The sequence below is a fragment of the Oncorhynchus mykiss genome, chromosome 18 (genome assembly GCF_013265735.2).
Source record: "Oncorhynchus mykiss isolate Arlee chromosome 18, USDA_OmykA_1.1, whole genome shotgun sequence".
In the NCBI taxonomy this organism is placed as follows: Eukaryota; Metazoa; Chordata; class Actinopteri; order Salmoniformes; family Salmonidae; genus Oncorhynchus; species Oncorhynchus mykiss.
In genome coordinates, this window is record NC_048582.1 from 63,036,716 (window position 1) to 63,060,137 (window position 23,422).

Sequence of the window (23,422 nt, forward strand, 5' to 3'; positions counted from 1 at the left end):
ATCAGGATCCCCATTAGCTGTTGCAAAAGCAGCAGCTACTTCTCCTGGGGTCCACACAGAACATAACACATAATACAGAACATCACTAGACAAGAACAGCTCAAGGACAGAACTACATACATTTAAATGTGATGTGTTACTGCACTATTCAGGAGATAACGGTTCGATCACACCGACAGCGTCATTGCATTTTTGGTACGGCAGAATGACATTCATTTCCAATGAAACCCTGTGTTTACCTTTGCAGCGTTGCGTTGCAGAGACAGTTGCAGTGCGTTCTGTGTGGTGCATACTTAGGATTTATCCAACGTATGAGTCTAACTGTATCCGTAGACGTCTTGACAGAAACAGTAGCAGAAGGTGAATGTTGAACTGTTGTGACACACACATCCAGATGATGCTGCCGTACTATTTTTCACACGGACACTGTCGGTGTGATCGAAGCGTAAGGTGCCGCTCAGAACGCACCCGGAGGTTAGTATCTGTCTGTTCGGATATACATCCACTATTGGTATTTCAACTTGTTGTCAGTGTAAAAACATCGTCAAGCTCTAGATGTAATCATCAAGACCATTTGGTCTCATCATATTATGAGGACAGCATCAATACATTAAAAAAAATGTCCTGCTGAGATTGAGTTTTTCCCCAATGTGGACACTAAGAACATCAGTCCAATTCTGATATTTTTGTCCACTAATTGGTCTTTTGACCAATCACATACCATATTTTCAGATCGGTCTTTTTCAGAGCTGATTTGATTGGTCAAAAGACCAATTAATGAAATCAAATCTGAATTGGGCTGCCTGTGTAAAAATACAGCCACGTAAGTCATATCATGGGTGTCACTCCATGTTAGTGTCCCTCGAGCCTCTGGCACCTGACAGTAAGGTGGCATCAAATCACATTAAATCACTGAGTGGAGCTTTAGACGAAACCAGTTTTGAGGGGACATTTATTTCTATTCTGGCTCTCACATTTCATGTAGAAAAAACTAGCTAGAGGTAGATAAGTGTTGAGTAGCTACAATGGAATTGGACCTCTTATATGTGACACACTAGTAAAGATTCCTGGAAAGTTATAGTCCAATTGTAGTAGTATAGTATTGAGCATTTCAACTCATGAGTCGTGACTTCCGATCAGGACTACAATAGGACAGCTTTTTAAATATAGGCAGCTTTATGAGTATTTGGTTCCTGATCCTGGCCAATACTGCTAGTGGTACTGCAGCATATCATTGTGATGTAAAGCATTTCAACGACATGCGTCTGGCTGACTGTAAATAATTCCCTGCTTTAACTGTAAAACATCTGTCCACAATAGATAGACAGTTAAGAACTAGCCTTGCCTCCTTCCACCCTCCCCCTTTCCCCCATGCCCTAACACCCTGATCTCACCTTGGCAAGCCGGAACGGGGGAGTCCCAGGCGAAGTATCCGTAGGGGTTCCTCCTGCACACGGCCGTACTGTTCCCTATGAGGCGGTATCCCCGGTCACAGGCCCAGCGGACCAGGCTGTTGAGGTGACCTCCAGTCTGGCTGCTGATGGACCCCTGCAGGGGCGAGTCAGGGGTGCTGCAGTATAGGGCTGGGGACGGACACACACACACGCACACACACACACACACATACACACACACACACACACACACACACACACACACACACTAGATCAGTAACCTTTTAGTATTAACCAGAGCCTTATTCCTGTAATATAAGACTCTGACCTAGTACTACTGGTATTCATGTAACAACACAGAGCACCTTTATATTATTTGAACTAAATGTGGAGCATTTATTTGTCATAAAAAAACATGTAATTTCCCCATACCTATACATTATACAGTTACATAAATAACACTCTTTCTGGCATTGATGCGATGAGATTTTGAAAACTTCACCAGCTAAAATGTGATGTGTTCTCTATTTGATCACTATCTGAATGCACTATAAAGCACTCTGCTCGCCCTCCACTCACCTTCTGTCGAAATCAATACAGGAATCATTCTGATTTCCATCGACTGAGCAGTGGGAATAGCTATTGTGTACCTTGACTTTTCACTTTTATAAACCACAGTAGGAGGGCAAAGTCAAACCACATCCGGGAGGGTGAATTCTAGTTCACACAGCAAGTTCTGACTTCTAGGTATTATTAATTCAAGCCTTATTAATTAAGATACATATTTAAACTAACACCGAGCACACAGCTACAGTAAACACACTGTCCTGATTGTGTGTGAACAATGGAACAATGGCCAGGGGTTGCACTAAGGGATGTCGTCTCAGAATGTAAAGAGAGGAGACAATGTCCTGTAATCTCACTGAGGAAGATTAAAGAAGAGGAGGAAAGCCAAGCTTACAGAAGAAACATATTTTTGATTTAACCTTTATTTAACTAGGCAAGCCAGTTAAGAACAAATTATTATTTACAATGACAGCCTACCAGTGAACAGTAGATTAACTGCCTTGTTCAGGGGCAAAATGACAGATTTTTTCCTTGTCAGCACAGGGATTCGACCCAGCAACCTTTTGGTTACTAGTCCAAAGCTCCAACCACTAGGCTACCTGCCGACCCATATTTACCTTTATTAATTTCCCCTTTTGTACTTTAACTATTTGCACATCATTATAACACTGTACATCGCTACAATAGGACAATGGAAATGTGGCTATTCCTGTGAAACTTGGGAGTGTAATGTTTACTGTTCATTTTTGATAGATTTCCCTTTCTTATTATCTATTTCACTTGCTTTGACAATGTAAACATATGTTTCCCATGCCAATAAAGCCTATTGAAATGAGAGAGAGAGAGTGAGAGAGCGAGTGAGCGAGAGAGATAGAGAGGGATAGATAAAGAGGGAGGGGATAAAGAGGGGGAGGGAGAGATATCTCATCCTGGAATATCCAAGGCCTGAGGTCATCTGCCTTTGGCCTAAAGAGCAGGAACCTGGACTTCACTTGGAAATACAGACATTGTCATCCTACAAGAAACATGGTATAGAGGAGACAGACCCACTGGTTGCACTCTAGGTTACAGAGAGCTGGTAGTAACATCCACCAAACTACCAGGTGTGAAACAGGGAAGGGACTCAGGTGGGATGCTAATTTGGTACAGAGCAGACCTAACTGACTATTACATTAATCAAAACAGGAACATTTTACACCTGGCTAGAAATTAAAAAGGAAATGATCTTAAGAAGAAGACAAATGTCCTCCTGTGTGCTACCTACATCCCCCCACTAGAATCCACATACTTTAATGAAGACAGGTTCTCCATCCTGGAGGGGTAAAACAATCATTTCTAGGCCCAGTGACATGTACTAGTCTGTGGCGACCTAAATGCCAGAACCGGACAAGTACCTGAAACCCTCAGCACACAGGGGGACAAACACCTACTTGGAGGTGACAGCATTCCCTCCCCCATATGCCACCCTAGGCACAACATAACCAACAACTGCAGCACAAACTTTTGGTATGTACATTGTCAACGGTAGGCTTCAAGAGGACTCCTATAGTAGGTACACCTATAGATAATCTCGGCAGTAGTACTGCAGACTACTTTATCATTGACCTCAACCCAGAGTCTCTCAGAGCGTTCACAGTTAACTCACTGACACCCCTATCAGATCACAGCAAACTGTCTACTTGAACAGAGCAATACTCAATCATAAGGCATCAAAGCCAAAGGAACTGAAGAATATTAAGAAATGCTATAGATGGAAGGAAAGTAGTGTGGAAACCTACCAAAAAACTATTAGACAATAAATTCAATCCCTTTTAGACAACTTCCTAGACAAAATCTTCCACTGTAATAGTGAAGATGTACATTTGGCAGTAGAAAATCTAAGCAGTATATTTGACCTCTCAGCTTCCCTATCAAATCTAAAAATGTCAAACAGAAAACTGAAGAAAATTAACATTGACATTTTTTTTATGAAGAATGCAAAAACCTAAGAAAGAAATTGAGAAACCTGTCCAACCAAAAAACATAGAGACCCATAAAACCTGAGTCTACGCCTTCACTATGGTGAATCACTAAAACAATACAGAAACACACTATGAAAAAGAAGGAACAGCACGTCAGAAATAAGCTCAATGTAATTGAAGAATCCAACCATTTCTGGGAAAACCACTTGTCCACACTATTTGGCTCTATAACAAAGAACAAACAGCAAAAATAATTAGAACCCCCCGGATTCTCCAATTACGTTGAATGATCTACAGGACAAAATAAAAACCCTCCAACCCAAAAAGGCCTGTGGTGTTGATGGTATCCTCAATGAAATGATAAAATATACAGACAATAAATTCCAATTGGCTATACTTAAACTCTAACATCCTTAGCTCTGACATCTTCCCCCAATATTTGCAACTACGGACTGATCAACCCACAAAGTGGGGACAAATTTGACCCCAATAACTACCGTGGAATATACGTCAACAGCAACCTTGGGAAAATCCTCTGCATTATCATTAACCGCAGACTTGTACATTTCCTCAGTGAAAACAATGTACTGAGAAAATGTCAAATTGGCTTTTTACCAAATTACTGTACGACAGACCACATATTCACCCTGCACACCCTAATTGACAAACAAACCAACAAACCAAAACAAAGGCAAAGTCTTCTCATGTTTTGTTGATTTCAAAAAAGCCTTCAACTCAATTTGATGGTCTGCTATACAAATTGATGGAAAGTGGTGTTGGGGGAATACATACGACATTATAAAATCCATGTACACAAACAAGTCCCGGTTAAAATTGGCAAAAAACACAATTCTTTCCACAGGGCCGTGGGGTGAGACAGTGATGCAGCTTAATCCACACCCTCTTCAACATATAAATCAACAAATTGGCGAGGGCACTAGAACAGTCTGCAGCACCCGGCCTCAGCCTTCTAGAATCTGAAGACCAATGTCTATTGTTTGCTGATGATCTGGTGCTTCTGTCACCAAACAAGGAGGGTCTACAGCAGTAGCCAGATCTTCTGCACAGATTCTGTCAGACCTGGGCCCTGACAGTAAATCTCAGTAAGACCAAAATAATGGTGTTCCAAAAAAGGTCCAGTCGCCAGGACCACAAATTCCATCTAGACACCGTTGTCCTAGAGCACACAAAAAACGATACATAACTTGGCCTAAACATCAGCTGTAACGATGTGCGCTGAGAGTCGGGAAGCAAGTTCAGGGCGTGAGTGTTTTAATAAAATAAACAGAACATAATACAGAACATGAAACACTAACACCACACAGACATGAAACAGAAACAAGGACGCCTGGGGAAGGAACCAAAGGGAGAGACATATATAGGGAAGGAACCAAAGGGAGCGACATATATAGGGAAGGAACCAAAGGGTGTGACATATATAGGGAAGGAACCAAAGGGTGTGACATATATAGGGAAGGAACCAAAGGGAGTGACATATATAGGGAAGGAACCAAAGGGAGCGACATATATATAGGGAAGGAACCAAAGGGAGTGACATATATAGGGAAGGAACCAAAGGGAGCGACATATATATAGGGAAGGAACCAAAGGGAGAGACATATATAGGGAAGGAACCAAAGGGAGCGACATATATAGGGGAGGAACCAAAGGGAGTGACATATATAGGGAAGGAACCAAAGGGAGTGACATATATAGGGAAGGAACCAAAGGGAGTGACATATATAGGGAAGGAACCAAAGGGAGTGACATATATAGGGAAGGAACCAAAGGGAGTGACATATATAGGGAAGGAACCAAAGGGAGTGACATATATAGGGAAGGAACCAAAGGGAGTGGCATATATAGGGAAGGAACCAAAGGGAGTGACATATATAGGGAAGGAACCAAAGGGAGTAACATATATAAGGAAGGAACCAAAGGGAGTGACATATATAGGGAAGGAACCAAAGGGAGTGACATATATAGGGAAGGAACCAAAGGGAGTTACATATATAGGGAAGGAACCAAAGGGAGTGACATATATAGGGAAGGAACCAAAGGGAGTGACATATATAGGGAAGGAACCAAAGGGAGTGACATATATAGGGAAGGAACCAAAGGGAGTGACATATATAGGGAAGGAACCAAAGGGAGTGGCATATATTGGAAAGGTAATCAGGGAAGTAATGGAGTCCAGGTTTGTCTGATGACACACAGGTGCGCGTAATGATGGTGACAGGTGTGCGCCATAACGAGCAGCCTGGTGACCTAGAGGCCGGAGAGGGAGCACACGTGACATCAACGCCACAGGTAACTTCCACAAAGCTGTGAAAGAACTGAGAGACAAGGCAAGAAGGGCATTCTGTGCCATCTAAGGGAACATAAAATTCGACATACCAATTAAGATCTGGCTAAAAATACTTGAATCAGTTAAAGAACCCACTGCCCTTTATGGTTGTGATATCTGGGGTCCTCTCACCAACCAATAATTCACAAAATGGGACAAACACCAAATTGAGACTCTACATGCAGAATTCTGTTTTGTGTGTACAACGTAAAACACCAAATAATGATGGCAGAGTGGAATTAGGCTGATACCCGCTAATTATGAAAATCCAGAAAAGAGAAGTTAAATTCTACAACCACCAAAAAGGAAGCGATTCCCAAACCTTCCTTAACAAAGCCATCACCTACAGAGAGATGAACCTGGAGAAGAGTCTCCTAAGTAAGCTGGTTGTGGGGCTCTGTTCAGGACAGCAACACAATTAGACCCAACCAAATCATGAGAAAACAAAAGATAATTACTTGACACATTGGAAAGATGGTACAAAAACAGAGAAAAAACTAGAACGCTATTTGGCCCAAAACAGTGAGTACACAGTGGCAGAATACCTGACCCCGGTGACTGACACAAACTTAAGGAAAGCTTTGACTATGTATAGACTAATTGAGCATAGCCTTGCTATTGAGAAAGGCCACCGAAGGCAGATTTGGCTCTCAAGACAAGACAGTCTATGTGCACACTGCCCACACAATGAGTTGGAAACTGAGCTGCTCTTCCTAACCTCCTGCCAAATGTATGACCATGTTAGAGACACAAATTTCCCTCAGATTACACAGATCCACAAAGAATGTTTTTTAAAGATTAAAAAAACAATATCTACTGGGTGAAATCCCAGTGTGCCATCACAGCAGCAAGATTTGTGACCTGTTGCCACAAGAAAAGGTCAACCAGTGAAGAACAAACACCATTGTAAATACAACCCATATTTATGTTTATTTCACGTTTGTTTGTTTCTACTTCACTTGCTTTGACAATGTTAACATATATGTCCCATGCCAATAAAGCCCTTAAATTGAATTGAGAGAGAGAAAGAGACAGAGACAGAGAGAGAGAGAGAGAGAGAGAACATTGTAAATACAACCCATATTTATTTATTTTCCCTTTGTACTTAACTATTTGCACATAATATGACATTTGAAATGGCTTTATTCTTTTGGAACTTGTGTAACATTTACGTTCACTTTTTATTGTTTATTCCACTTTTTTAATCCATTTAAGTTGCTTTGGCAAAAATATGTTTTCCATGCCAATAAAGCCTATTGAATTGAATTGAAGAAAAAGAGAGAGAGAGAGAGAGAGAGAGAGAGAGAGAGAGAGAGAGAGAGAGACAGACAGACAGAGAGAGAGATGGGAGTGAGAGTCAGAGAGAGATGGGAGAGAGAGAGAGAGAGAGAGAGATGCTTGACTTTAGCTTGAGCGTCACAACACTTCAAAGCAGATTTACCCCAAATCTCTTGCATACTTTAACAATCGAGGAAGTTATCCCCCAGCAAATCTCCTGGCACACATACTGAGTGCCAAATGACTAGTTCTCCCAGCTGCATGAGATACCAGCAATTTCCGAGGCATGGAGTCATTTTCACAATGGACGTTATTGTTTCATTTGGAAATAGTCTCAGAAATGTAACTTCTTATCTACAACAAAACAAACACGATGAGGCAGAGATTTTTAGCAGCCCAAGAACAACTTCTCCATTGAAAACAAAATAAACACAGTGTTACACTAGACTATACTATTCATTGACACTTTGCTAACACCACAAACAATTATGACTGTGATTTCTAGTCTGTTTCTCTGATAGAAATAGTGACTGAAGTATCAAATCAAATGTTATTTGTCACAAGCTCCAACAACAACAGGTGTAGACTCTACCACGAAATGCTTACTGTGCCTTTAAACAGCTTGGAATATTCCAGAAAATTATGTCATGGCTTTAGAAGCTTCTGATAGGCTTATTGACATCATTTGAGTACATTGGAGGTGTACCTGTGGGTGTATTTCAAGGCCAACCTTCAAACTCAGTGCCTCTTTGCTTGACATCATGGGAAAATCAAAAGAAATCATTATTAAAATATTCCCTATGTAATGTTAATGAGTCGCTAACATGTTGTGTCATGTAAATGCATCATAATGCAGAACCCTCAATGGCCCAAGTCTTTAAATGCATGGCTCTGGTGTTGCCTTGTTCCTCACAAGCTATAGTCCTAGTAATACAGTCTGCTGTGTCACTACTACTACTATAGCTTCTCACACTGTGTCACACATTGGTCCATTAGGGACAGGCTGGCTGTCACAGCTTACACATTGGGCCATTAGAGACAGGCTGGCTGTCACAGCTCTGACCAACTGCTCTGACCAACACTTGACCCCGTCTGTCCCTGGCCTGCCTGCATGCTCTGCTCTGGCCAGTCAGCAAAGTGTGTAGTGTGGGGGAGACCCATCTCTGTGGTTGGTTAGGGTCCCCAGGCCCTGACTGTCATCTCCACTGACATCTGTAGTGGCACTAGGCCCACGGTTTTAACCAGTCGGAGAACAAACGCATAGCTTAGAGCACAATCTATTTACTGTGCTGGTCTCTGTACCTCAACGGTTGTGCTGAACATGTGGGCTGACCTCACTGACAGTGTATTCACATGCATCAATATTCTGCATATTATACATATTTCAATACCCCTTGGTAAGACAGACACAGATTGATTATTAAAAAACTGGTTGTTTGGATCCTGGAGGCTGATTAATTGATATGTGGGAGTTGTGGGACAACAACTGCCGCAAATTACCATTAACGTATTAATCTCATAATTCCACTGTCTCGCAGCCCAGCCAGGAAATTCATAAACCTCATCTCCGTCTGGAAAAAAGCATCCACACATTAGTTTTCCATGCTATTATTTGGTTTGCAACAGTTAGGGGGCCTGGAGGCATGGGAAATAATGGCTGTGAGTGGCCATCGGTGTGAGAGACCATCGGTGTGAGAGACCATCGGTGTGAGAGACCATCGGTGTGAGAGACCATCGGTGTGAGAGATCATCGGTGTGAGAGACCATCGGTGTGAGAGATCATCGGTGTGAGAGACCATCGGTGTGAGAGATCATCGGTGTGAGAGACCATCGGTGTGAGAGATCATCGGTGTGAGAGACCATCGGTGTGAGAGACCATCGGTGTGAGAGATCACTCAAGAGGTATTGGCAGCCCCTAACATGGAGAACAGAAAGGGGTGGAGTGCCATTTGAGCTGGCAATGACGTGAGGGGACGTCACATTCTCTGCCAAAAAAAGAGGCTGTCACTGGCTGTCACCAACCAGCATCGGACTTGTTGTCACACGATAATTCCTGGGTTCTCAGACATTATTGCTTAATTATACAACGGGTGGGGTCTAATCTTGGATGCTGATTGGTTAAAACTGCGTTCCAGCCGGTATCTGTTTCACAAGTTACCATCGGCTAAGGCTATGACGTTGAAATGCCTACTCACAATTCCATCTGACTGCCCTATCCACTGTCTCATCAGCCCAGCCAGGCAATTTATAAACTTGATCTCCACTAGAAAAAGCATCTAGACATTATCTCCCGTTTCTTTTAGACTAACATATGATTTTCAACAGCGCAGATTTGTATAAACCTTGCTGTCGATCTCTCCGACATTTGCAACATTGTTTCAATATCGTATCGATCTCCAGCTGTCCCATAGTAATGAACGCGTCGGGATTCGGGACGAGACAGACAGGCTGGCAGCTTTACTCAGCCAGTCGAAATCACGAATCCGCATAATTTGTATGGATGACTAAAATGGATGATAAATGGATGATAAATGACTCAAATGTAATAGATACGGTGCGTTCGGAAAGTATTTAGACCCCTTGATTTTTTCCACATTTTGCTATGTTACAGCCTTATTCTAAAATTGATTAAGTGGAGTTTTTCCCTCATGAACCTACACACAATATCCCATAATGAAAAAGCAAAAAACAGGTTTTTAGAAATGTTAGCAAATTTATAAAATAAAAAAAATAAAAATGTACTTAAGTATTCAGACCCTTTACTCAGTACTTTGTTGAAGCACCTTTGGCAGCGATTACAGCCTCGAGTCTTTGTGGGTATGATGCTACAAGCTTGGCACACCTGTATTCGGGAAGTTTCTCCCATTCTTCTCTGCAGATCCTCTCAAGCTCTGTCAGGTTGGATGGGGAGCATCACTGCATAGCTATTTTCAGGTCTCTCCAGAGATGTTCAATCGGGTTCAAGTCTGGGCTCTGTCTGTGCCACTCAAGGACATTCAGAGACTTGTCCCAAAGCCACTCCTGCATTGTCTTGGCTGTGTGCTTAGGGTCGTTGTCCTGTTGGAAGGTGAACCTTCGCCCCAGTCTGAGGTCTTGAGCGCTCTACAGCAGGTTTTCATCAATGATCTCTCTGTACTTTGCTCCGTTCATCTTTCACTTGATCCTGAGTAGTCTCCCAGTCCCAGCCGCTGAAAAACATCCCCACGGCATGATGCTGCCACCACCTTGCTTCACTGTAGGGATGGTGCCAGGTTTTCTCCAGACGTGACGCTTGGCATTCAGGCCAAAGAGTTCCATCTTGGTTTCATCAGACAAGAGAATCTTGTTTCTCATGGTTAGAGTCCTTTAGCTGCGTTTTGGCGGAGTGGCTTCCGCCTGGCTTCTGTCTGGCCACTCTACCATAAAGGCCTGATTGGTGTAGCGCTGCAGAGTTGTCCTTCTGGAAGGTTCTCCCATCTCCAAAGAAGAACTGGAGCTCTGTCAGAGTGCCATCGAGTTCTTGGTCATCTCCCTGACCAAGGTCCTTCTCCCCCGCTTGCTCAGTTTGGCTGAGCGGCCAGCTATAGGAAGAGTCTTGGTGGTTCCAAACTTCTTCCATTTAAGAGGCCACTGTGTTCCTGGGGACCTTCAATGTTGCAGAAATGTGTTGGTACCCTTCCCCAGATATGTGCCTCGATACAATCCTGTCCCAGAACTCTACGGACAATTCCTTCGCCCTCATATAGGTCCTTCGGACCTTATATAGACAAGTGTGTGCCTTTCCAAATCATGTTTAATGATTTGAATTTACCACAGGTGGACTCCAATCAAGTCGTAGAAACATCAAGGATGATCAATGGAAACAAGATGCACCTGAGATCAAGTTTGAGGCTTATAGCAATGGGTCTGAATATTTATGTTAATAAGGTTTTTTATTTTGTCATTATGGGGTAGTGTGTGTAGATTGATGAGGAACACACATGTATTTTATCCAGTTTAGTAAAAGGCTGTAACTTAACAAAATGTGGAAAAAGTCAAGTGGTCTGAATATTTTCCCGAATGCACCCTATCTATATACAAAGAAATGTCAATAGAAAAATATAAATGCAGTTTTCTGTCATTCCTGCTTCAGTTTGAAGTGATTGTATTAGCTGTGTAGTTGGCTAGCTCCTCTGAACAACAGTGTCCTGGCGAGGGAGTAAATGTTCTATGCCAGAAGATATTGCACATCATCAGCTCATTGTTATAGATGTATCCCTCCCCAAAATCACTAGAAAACAGCTTAACCGCAAATGGACCTATTTTGCTGTTATTCTGGCTGCACAGTTTGACGTGACTGTGTTAGCTGAAGTTGGCTAGCTAGCAAGCAAGAGATAAGAATGTTGCCAGCCATCATGACAACAGAACAAACAAATACTTGTTTTGCAAATACATGTTAGTGTATTTGTTTACGACACACAGTTTATTTCATTTACAAATACACTTAACGACTGGGTCGCTGAACTAATAGAACGAACCACCGGGACTTATCTCGTGGAAGGATGAAATAGTATGAAAACATTTATCAAAATAACATGTCAACCATTATTTGTATATGTTGGCAACCGACTGTATAAAAATGATAATGCCCTCGAAGCTGGTGTTTGAAGGATATATTGGCATAATCACTTAGCATTACCACTTAACTAATATTGAGTACAATCACAAAATTCCACATGCAAGTTTTTAGAGTAGCTACAAAACATGCTGTAGCCACTTTGTTGTTATTCTTCCACTCTCTCGCACACGCACACGCACACGCACACGCACACCCTCTGGATTTCTCACTCTCAAAAGACGTAAACGTGCAAGTGAAAAGGAGTGATTTAAATGGATACATACTTTGATACTCACCAACATAGCGGATACGGAAGCCCTTCTTGTTAGTTCCGTGGTCAGAAGACCAGCGCAGTGTGAGCTGGTGGCCGGTCGTAGTGATGTTGAAGGGCGCGGTGACATCACCGCTGAAGGTGGCCAGAGTCTGGCTGTTAGTACTGGGGCCTGTAGAGAGAGAGGGGGGGGGGGGGGGTGAGAGAGGTATGGAGGGGGAAGAGAGAAAGAGAGGAAGGAAGGGAAGGGATGGGAGAGGAAGGGAAGGGAAGGGAAGGGATGGGAGAGGAAGGGAAGGGAAGGGAAGGGAAGGGAAGGGAAGGGAAGGGAAGGGGAGGGGAGGGGAGGGGAGGGGAGGGGGCAAGGCAAGGCAAGGCAAGGAAGGAAGGAAGGAAGGAAGGAAGGAAGGAAGGAAGGAAGGAAGGAAGGAAGGAAGGAAGGAAGGAAGGAAGGAAGGAAGGAAGCCAACAATAAGTCCGATTGTGGAAGAATGTATTTGTGGAGTAAATCACCCAACTACAGGACTAACAGCTACAGCAATGACCCAGAACGAAGAGGGGCTGCTGACCACTGTTTGTCACAAAGGTGTTTTAGACATTTCAGCATTAATCTAAATCTGTTCAGTGGTATTGTGGTTTCTTCACATTGTAGTGATGTTGCATTCATCAAAAGTGTGGTCATATAAAGTTTTGTAGGCCTTGCATTCAATACCAAAAACATCCAGCCTTTTAATGCCCAATTTCTGAAGATTACTTTTACAATGCCACTGCAGCACAAGAAGACAGTTTCAAAACAATACAAATCTGAGCCAAAAGCAGACGTGTTTTAAAAACATGACAGTTTGTGATGCTAGCCTGGTCCCATATATGTTTCCACTGTCATGAGTTGGCAAGATAGCACAAACAGTTGTGGCACCAGGCTAGCATAACGCTACTATAGCTACCATCAAAGACTTCTAGGATGTCGAACTCCCTCTCGGTCTGGAAGGACTCGAAGTACAGGGTGATGTTGTAGCCCTTCTCTACATTGATGGTCCAGATACACATCTGAAGGTTGGGATAGCTGTCAGGGTAGCCTGGACTCAGGATTACCCCAGTAGAGTCAAACCTCACATCGTGGGCCGGGCATTGCACTGGATGGGCACATAACAGGAGACCAAATGGATGCTAGGGGTACCCGTAATTTATTCTGTGGTCCCCCAGACCCCCAGATGACACATGGGATGGCGGAGAGAAATATGACACCATAATATATAAATGACAACAGCTGTTTAGTCCACTAAACACAGTGAAAGGGACGACACAGAAACAGAACTGGAGTAGAAAACTGGAATCACAAGGGGCTGTGACAGAGGTGGGCGGAACGCATCACAACAGCACACCTAATGACTAAACCGTTTTAATTACAGCTGCCACAAACAAAACACACACACGCGCAAGCATGCAGGCACGCACTCGCGCACACATACGCAAAACGAATGAACGCAAGCACGCGCGCATACACACACGCACACCTTGACATGTGGGAGGAGGCCCATCCATCTGAAGTCTCTCCCCCAGTCTGCATGTCAGGATCTCATTCCCCACCAGGGTGAAGCCAGGATGACAGCGGTACCAGATGATGTCCCCTGTCAGGAGAGAAGGTATAGAGGAAGAGGAGGAAGGGAGGGAGGGAGGGAGAGGAATAGAGTGTAAGAGAGAAAGAGAGGGAGTCATGGTAGCAAGACAGAAAGAGAGACAGAAAAACAGAGAGAGAGAGAGAGACAGAGAGAGAGAGACAGACAGACTTTGATGAAGCTGTTGTCTAATTAAGAAGGACAGCAAACCTGTGCTGCAGTAATAGAGACAGATGCCTGAGACGGATGGGGTGACATTCTTTGACATCCAAGGTTGAACACTGTTAATGAGTGAGTTCTAGCCTGGGTAGGAAACTTTGAGACTTTCATAACAGTTACTGGGCAAAACAATCCATGGTCCCTGAAGTGTGAGTATTGCAGTAGTACTAGTGCAATATAACACAGACAACCAAGAATAACGGTGTTTTAGATTTTTTGTATTTTAAGTATGCTCTTTGTCATTGCCATCATCACCATAATCAACATCAACATCATCATCATCATCATCTACTGTAACCTTTTGGTCTTTTTAGAAGCCATCTGATGTCTTCAACCAGCAGAAATGGGCCATGTTACAGGTGATGTCTTCAACCAGCAGCAATGGGCCATGTTACAGGTGATGTCTTCAACCAGCAGCAATAGACAAAGCTACAGGTGATGTCTTCAACCAGCAGCAATGGGCCATGTTACAGGTGATGGGTGGATGATCGTGGTCCAATAAATCTATACAGGGCTGCTATAGACACAGCAGAGCCTTTGAGCGTTGTTACCGGGCAAGCTGAATCCATCTCAGCCACTGTCTTTAATGGCCCACTTTCACACCCAACAATCACAGATCTAGTTGCTAACTCAGTCATTGATACACACCAGTCACAGAGTTAGTGGCTAACTCACCATTAATCAGGCAGGTCACACGTGATACAAGTCAGTATTCAACGTCCATCCATGTCTGAGTACGTCTGGAGATGATGTGGAACCTGGCCACTAGGGGCAACAGTGAACTGTTACCTTCTGTTACCTTCAAGTAGACTTTGGTTTGGATGGTGGATGGTTGCATGTTCGAATCCAGTGATAGAAAGTTGTTTTTTATATTTTTGTTTTAAGCCTATGCCAAACTTTAAGCCTTACCTTAACCATTCGGAGTTAACGCATAAACTTAATCTTAACCAAACACTTGGAAATTTGACATTTCGAACAAGTTTGGATTTGGCATGTGCCCTCAGATACTCAAAAGTTCTACAGCTGCACCATCGAGAGCATTTTGACTGACTGCATCACCACTTGGTATGGCAACTGCTTGGTATCCGACCACAAGGCGATACAGAGGGTAATGCATACGGCCCAGGACATCACTGGGGCCGAACTCCCTGCCATCCAGAACCTCTATACCAGGTGGGGTCAGAGGAGGGCTATAAAGATTTTCAAAGATTCCAGCCACCCAAGTCAAAGACTGTTCTCTCTGCTACCGCGCGGCAAGCGGTACCAATGCACCAAGTCTGGAACCAACAGGACCCTGAACAGCTTCTACCCCCAAGCCATCAGACTTCTAAACAAGACCATTAAATAGCACGGATTCTATGCATACACTGGGCTCTACCCACACACTCACACGTACTTACACTGACACCCCAACACACACACACACACACACACACACACACACACACACACACACACACACACACACACACACACACACACACACACACACACACACACACACACACACACACACCACATGCGCTGTTGCTTTACCTATATGTGACTAATTTCAGGAAGCTAGGCGTATGCCGTATGTCACTATTTCACAGGAGAAGCATTTCATTTAGAAAAAATATATATATTATTTGATCAAAATGCCCTCTAGAACATGTGAATTTTAATGTGCCTTAATAACAAACTTGTATGCCATCTGTAAACATGAATTAAATAACGAGCATAGTTGGTTAAGCCATGGAAAAAGATAGGAACTTTACAGCTAGCCATGATTGGCTGAGATAATGGACGGGCTGGACATGCCGAGAGATGAGTTCGGGTTGGTCTGACATGAAACACGTTTGTTTATAACATGAGCTGCTCAGTATGTGTAGATAATCCTTGCTACCACAGTTTTTTTTAAAGATACTGTAACGTTAACCGCGAAGATCTGCTACTGCTCTCAACAACATTGCTGCCCAGAATTTAGCAGGCACTATGGACAAAGATCAGTGGGAAGAAGTGATGGACTACATTCTGTACAAGGTCAGTGACTTAACACAACAACCGGCCAAGCAAGCTTTAGCTAGCTGCAAACCAAATGGTAAAGACACACTCCCGTGAAGCGTTCATCCATGTTTACTGATAAGAGGCTAGCTACATTTTCAGATATTACACGTGTCTAATTTTGACAGAACATTTTTTCATTGCAAGTTGTTTGTTTTCAAACTGTATTGCTTGCTAGTTAGCGAAAGTTCATTTGCTGGCTCGCTAGCTAAGGTTGCGTGTATGATCTATGTAGTAATATTATTTGTATCTCAGAAAGCCATTTGCATTGCTAGTTATAGCTATCAAAAATGTTACCTAGTTGCTTAGTTTTAGCTACCTGCAGATTCATACTCCAGCATTTCTTGGATAGTGGTTTGCTATGACAATCCGTTTGTACTGTAGCTGTTGGTTGAGATTATGGTTCATTGTTTAGCTTGTAAGCTAGCTAGATGTCTAAACAAAAGACTCCACCCTGCAAGAGAATGATTATATGACAATCAAGTTGTGTCTGGGGGGTGATCACGGCCATCTATTGTATTTCATGAACCTGCGTACATGTCTAGACAATAGTGACTCATCCACCTAGCTAGATGTGGCTGGGGGGTGGCTATAGCATTTCTTTCACATGACCCATCAATGTAGACAAGTGTCTGGGTAAGCATCATCTAATAATTTTGAAATATTTACTTAATATTTTTTATCTGGACACTTTCAAAGTCAGATTAGGATATAGACCAAAGACTGGATTAAGTGTATTTTTACCTGGAGTTTTTCCATATTGTAGGCTACCACTTTCACCAGTTTTAGTCTTGAAATCTTTGATTGTTTACTACACTACCTTACGTACTCTGTTTAGCACATGGCCTCACATGTGAATCCTAAAGTGATGAGTGGAGCTAAGGCTCAAGAGGATGTGAACGATGCTGAATAGGGGTAGACAAGGAAAACCTCTCCAGTAGTTGTACCAAAACATTCAAGGTCCATTTTCTCAAAAGTGGGGCTACAAGTTTATCAACTTTCAAAGCAGAATTACTTTCCCATTGTTCCTCAACTGCAGTGTGTGATATACCATTTTGTAGCTCTGAGTCTTCACTTTTATCCAATGTATGAAAAATTCAATTTCAAATGTTGCTACATACGACTGAGTCGAGGCGGTGGGTATGTACAGTATAGTACATAACCTCAAATGTATCTTTATTTTTTATTTCATTTTACTTTTATTTAACTTGGCAAGTCAGTTAAGAACAAATTCTTATTTACAATGACGGCCTACCAGAAGGCAAAAGGCCTCCTGTGGGGTTCGGGGGCAGGGATTAAATATTAAAAATGTAACATCGGACAAAACACACATCACGACAAGAGAGACACAAAACACTACATAAAGAGAGACATAAGACAACAACATAGTATGGCAGCAACACATGAAAACACAGCATGTGAATGAGGAGATGGAGATAAAACGGTTCAGTTTGAGTCGTTTTTGCAGCCTGTTCCAGTCGCTAGCTGCAGCGAACTGAAAAGAGGAGCGACCCAGGGATGTGTGTGCTTTGGGGACCTTTAACAGAACGTGACAGGCAGAATGGTGTTGTATGTGGAGGATGAGGGCAGCAGTAGGTATCTCAGATAGGCGAGGCCTAAGAGGGTTTTATAAAAAAAACTGATGACCAGTTTACAGAGGAGTATAGAGTGCAGTGATGTGTCCTATAAGGAGCATTGGTGGCAAATCTGATGGCCGAAGGGTAAAGAACATCTAGCCGCTTCAAACCACCCTTAACTGCCGATCTACAAATTACGTCTCTGTAATCTAGCCTGAGTAGGATGGTCATCTGAATCAGGGTTAGTTTGTCAGCTGTGGTGAAAGAGGAGCGATTACGATAGAGGGAACCAAGTCTAGATTTAACCTAAGCCTGCAGCTTTGATATGTGCTGAGAGAAGGACAGTGTACCGTCTAGCCATTCTCAGAAGTACTACCTCAGTAGTAATCACACCGGTGGGGAGACGGGAGAATTATTCTTACCAAACCACATGACCTTTGTTTTGGAGGTGTTCAGAACTTTATACACTGCACTCTGAGAGACTTTTGTTAAACAGGGCAAAATAGAAATTGGCCTATAACAGTTAGGATCACCTTGATCTGCCCCTTTAAATGAAGGACGCACCGTGGCTGCCTTCCAAGCAATGGGAACCTCCCCAGAGAGGAGAGACAGGTTAAAAAGGTCAGATATGGACTTGGCGATGATAGGAGCAGCAACCTTAAAAAAGAAAGGTTCTAAACCATCTAAATGAGATGTTTTTTTGGGCGGTCAAGTTTAAGGAGCTCCTTTAGCACCTCAGACTCAGTGACCGCCTACAGCGAGAAACTTTGCAGCAGGGCAGGGAAAAAAGAGGGAGGAGCATCGGGGATAGTCACATTAGAAGGGGTGGGAGATGAGGAAATGTTGGACGGGCAAGGAGGCATGACAGAGTCAAATAGGAATTCTGACTGAATGAAGTGGTGATTAAAGAGCTCAGCCATGTGCTCCTTGTCAGTAACAACCACATCATCAACATTAATGGACATGGGCAGCTGTGAGGAGGAGGGTTTATTCTCCAGGTCTTTAACTGTTTTCCAGAAATTATTGGGGTTAGACTCACACAGAGAGAACTGCTCCTTAAAGTAACTAACTTTGGCCTTCCGGAAAGCCTGAGTTCAATTATTTCTAATTTGCCTGAATGAGAGCCAGTTAGCCTGAGTAGGCGTGTGCCGAGCGATTTGCCAAATTGAATTTTTAAGGTGGAGTAACTCTGCCAGATCACGGTCGAACCAGGGGCTGAACCTGTTTTGAATTCTCATTTTCTTTATCGGTGCGTATTTGTTAACGATATCAAAAATATCGAAATATGAAAATATCAAAAAAGAAGGCCCAAGCGTCTTCGACAGAGGTATAGGTATAGGTCAATCTGATTCTATACCAATTTACAGAGGTCATGAAGGAAGGCTTGCTCATTAAAGTTGTTTAGCACAAATCTATGACAAGTCAGGACAGGTCGTTTCACTGAGCAGCCATTACGAACACAGGCTGTAAAACAGTGATCACTAAGGTCATTAGAGAAAACACCAGACTGATACCTATCAGGATTATTTGTGAGGATAACATTGAGGAGAGTAGCCTTTTCTGGGTGTTTGGAGTCATACCTTGTGGGATTGGTAATAATCTGAGAAAGATTTAGGTAGTCCCATTGCTTTAGGACTTGGTCAGGTGGTTTAAGCATGTTCTAGTTTAGATTACCTAGCAGGACAAATTCAGACTTAGTGTAAGGGGCCAGGAGAGAGTTTAGGGCATTTAGGGTACAGGGCGGTGCTGATGGTGGCTGATAACACCCAGCAACAGTCAACAAAGAGTTATTTGAATGTTTAATGTGTAAAACCAGCAAATCAAATTGTTTGGGGAAAGACTTGGTGGAGACAACCGAGCACAGAAGGTGATCCTTGGTAAAGATTGCCACTCCACCACCTTTGGAAGATCTGTCTTACCGAAAAAGATTACAACCAGAAAGGTTAACATCAGTGTTCAAAACGCTCTTCCTTAATTAACCTTGTCTCAGTAATGACCAACACATCTGGATTGGAGCTGTGAACCCACACTTTCAATTGATCCATTTTAGGCAATACAATTCTAGTGTTAACGTGCAGAAAAAACAGGCTTTTACGAGAGCAGAAATCAGTGAAGCAGATATCAGAGCACAAATCACAATTGGGGCTAGCAACAGTAGATGGGCCAGGGTGTGCATGCACATTTCCAGACATAACCAGCCAAGGCACGGCAGAGGACAGGGAGAGCTCTGCAGTGTTGATTTATAACATTTGAATGTGCATTAGATGACAACAATATCATACTGTACAGCAAGTGCATCAGGTAACATGAATACAAAGCCAGCAAGAGGTGGTTAGAATAGGATGGGAGGCCAAGAGTCTGTGAAACCAATAGAGAGTCCGAGTCCCAAGTGTGGGTTCAAACATAGACTGTTCCACGGTTGGGTAAACAAGCAAGTTCATAATCAACAAAGCACGCAGGAGTCATGATGCAAATATCATAAAGCACAAGAGAAAAATATAACAACTTGGGGCTAACTATTGTAATTTCAGAGTCACTCGCCCCAACAGTGAATGTTTGCTGGAGGCAAGTGAAAGCTCGGGAGAGAGGGGGGAGTGTGGCGGGGGTACCTATACCAGACAGGGGGAGACAGGCCAGGGCAGACGGTGAACAGATCGCTAGGTGGAATCCAAGCAACAGAGCAGCAGGCAACGGGACTAGATGTCACACCCACTTGGGAGAAGCTTTTTTCTGGAGGCAGATTCCTTGTGGAAAATCCCAGCTTGCTAGCTAACGTAGCTAGCAAGTCTCTGTCCATCATTTCCCACGTGGAAAAGGAGGTCGTTAGCTAGCTATATCTTTTCCGTGTCGTTGAATGGTCCTTTACGACGTCCAAACAAAGTTGTCCTGTGGTTGTTGTATTGTGGTGATTCTGAGGAAGATATCTTCTCTGCACAGATTGAGGGCGCTTCAAAGGCCTCTGCATTTGGGTGGGAGGTAGGGGCTATGAAACTCCCCTGCCATTGTTATATTCAAGAGTTTTCACACCTCACACTTCAGTGCTAATTTCAGTCAGATTCTTTACTAGCAGCTTGGTAGCTTAGTAGCCTTATTTACTAAACTTTATATAACACAATTACCTAGAGATTATTTTCATTTACTTTATGGTTTCAGAAAGTAGGTTCAGAATGAACATTAGTCACTCAATTTTGTGATGGATGGTATTTCCAGGTTCTGCTGTGTTTCTTCTGCAGGTTTTGTCTTGTTAGAATTTTTTATCAGGATAATCCATTGTAGTAATAGTCAATTCAGATATTTTTGGTCCAAAATCAATGTTTTAAGTATGGAATTGTGAATTGGAATGAAGGTTTTGATGTTGTCCCGTTGGTAGGTTAATCTTCCGCGTAACTTGTCGATTTTATTCTCCAACGATTGCACGTTTGCTAGCCTCTTTGGGATAGGGGGTAGCATTTTCACTTTGAATAAATAGCGTGCCCAATTTCAACTTCCTGCTACTCATGCCAAGAATATAAGATATGCATATTATTAGTAGATTTGGATAGAAAACACTCTGAAGTTTCTAAAACTGTTTGAATCATGTCTGTGAGTATAACAGAACTTATGTAGCAGGAAAAACCCAGCGGGCTAACCATTCAGAATTATTTATTTTTGAGGTCACTGTCTGTTCATTGAGTTCTCATGGGGAAACAATATTTCTTAGGCACTTGTTTGCAGTTCCTACCTCTTCCACTGGATGTCACCAGTCTTTGGAATTTGGTTGAGGTTATTCCTTTGTGCAATGAAGAAGTACGGCCATCCTGGAAAAGGGTAACGCTGTTGAGAGTTGGCCAAGACTTGAAAAGTAGCGTTAGTTTCCTCTCGTCCTCTATTGAAAACAGCTAGACCCGTCTTCAATTTGATCGATTATTAACGTTTAAAAATACCTAAAGTTGTATTACAAAAGTATTTTGAAATGTTTTGGCAAAGTTTACAGGTAACATTTGAGATATTTTGTAGTGACTTTGCTCAAATTGGAAGCTGTTTTTTTCTGGATCAAACGCGCCTAATAAATTGACATTTTGGATGTATATGTACGGAATTAATCGAACAAAAGGACCATTTGTGATGTTTATGGGACATATTGGAGTGCCAACAAAAGAAGCTCGTCAAAGGTAAGGCATGTTTTATATTTTCTTTCTGCGTTTTGTGTAGCGCCTGTAGGGTTGAAATATTATTTCTCTCTTTGTTTACTTTTGTGCTATCATCAGATAATAGCTTCTTATGCTTTCGCCGAAAAGCCTTTTTGAAATCTGACATGTTGGCTGGATTCACAACGAGTGTAGCTTTAATTTGCTATCTTGCATGTGTGATTTAATGAAAGTTTGAATTTTATAGTATTTTATTTAAATCTGGCGCTCTGCATTTTCCCTGGCAATTGGCCAAGTGGGACATTCGTGTCCCTATCCCAGAGAGGCTAGCAGAATGGAGGGAAGTGGGGGTTAATTCAATCGCCTGCGAATTGTCAGAAGGCAGCCCGCCCTTTGGCCCCTCCTTCTATGACTCCTCTTCACGCAGATCACGGGGATCGGGCCAGTTCACGGGGATCGGGGCCAGTTCCCGAGGAAGCAGTATATCCTTCACGTTGGGCTCGTCAGAGTCATGAAAGGAAAAAAAGGATTCTGCTAGTCCGTGGTGAGTAATCACAGTCCTGATGTCGATTAGTTATTTTTCGTCATAGGAGACAGTAGCGGCAACATTATGTACAAAATAAGTTTAAAAAATAAGTTACAAACAAAGCAAATAAAGGACGAAAATGCACAATCGGCTGGGGGCAAAACATCTGCCTTCTTAAAAAGGATGCACAAGTAAACATTTCACTGTTTCACTGTTGTCTACACAGCATGTGACAAATGTAACTCGATTTGATTTACACACACACACACACACACACACACACACACACACACACACACACACACACACACACACACACACACACACACACACACACACACACACACACACACACACACACACACACACACACACACACAGGAGGGGACTTGTCCTCTCTCTAAGCCATGATCAATAATCAGTGAGGACATTCTACAAGTATCAGCACATTTACCTGAGCAGAGGAGAGACGTACATGGAGGATGTTGTGAAATACAAGGGCATGGAACTGGTGAGAGGGTTTCAGTTTCACAACCTCAGTGGATGAAGTATCAGTAAGGCCAAGACCTATACTCACAAAGCTTATGAGATCTGATCTAGGATCAGGTCCACCGCAGTCTATATACTCTTTATTCATCATGAGCTAAAAAGCATAACTGATCCTCGATCAGCACTCTGAGACGCTTTATGAATACGGGCACAGGAAAACTCCTAGTCCTACAATATGTAAGTATACAGAGTGGTGAGGAGGTCCTATCTCTCCCAAAATGATTAATTAGAAAAATGTATAATATTTGGATTGAACTACACGTGGAGGCATTACCTATTTCAAACTCCCTGTCCTCCATGAGGATATCAGCGTTGGCCACATCCGGGGGCGCTTGGCAGATCCTCAGCTGGTATACTAGAAGAGGATGAAG

General features: G+C 42.8%; 1 protein-coding gene across 1 annotated transcript in view; it reads right to left on the reverse strand.

The window, feature by feature from the left end:
• Positions 1-23,422, reverse strand: part of csmd3b (CUB and Sushi multiple domains 3b) — an 826,488-nt gene that overhangs the window by 103,481 nt on the left and 699,585 nt on the right. Inside the window, exons 45-49 of the mRNA XM_036953488.1 lie at positions 23,326-23,406; positions 13,909-14,022; positions 13,339-13,527; positions 12,420-12,566; positions 1,395-1,583 (exon numbers count right to left, since the gene is read on the reverse strand). Coding sequence (XP_036809383.1) covers positions 1,395-1,583; positions 12,420-12,566; positions 13,339-13,527; positions 13,909-14,022; positions 23,326-23,406 — 720 coding nt within the window. The remainder of the gene's footprint in view (positions 1-1,394; positions 1,584-12,419; positions 12,567-13,338; positions 13,528-13,908; positions 14,023-23,325; positions 23,407-23,422) is intronic.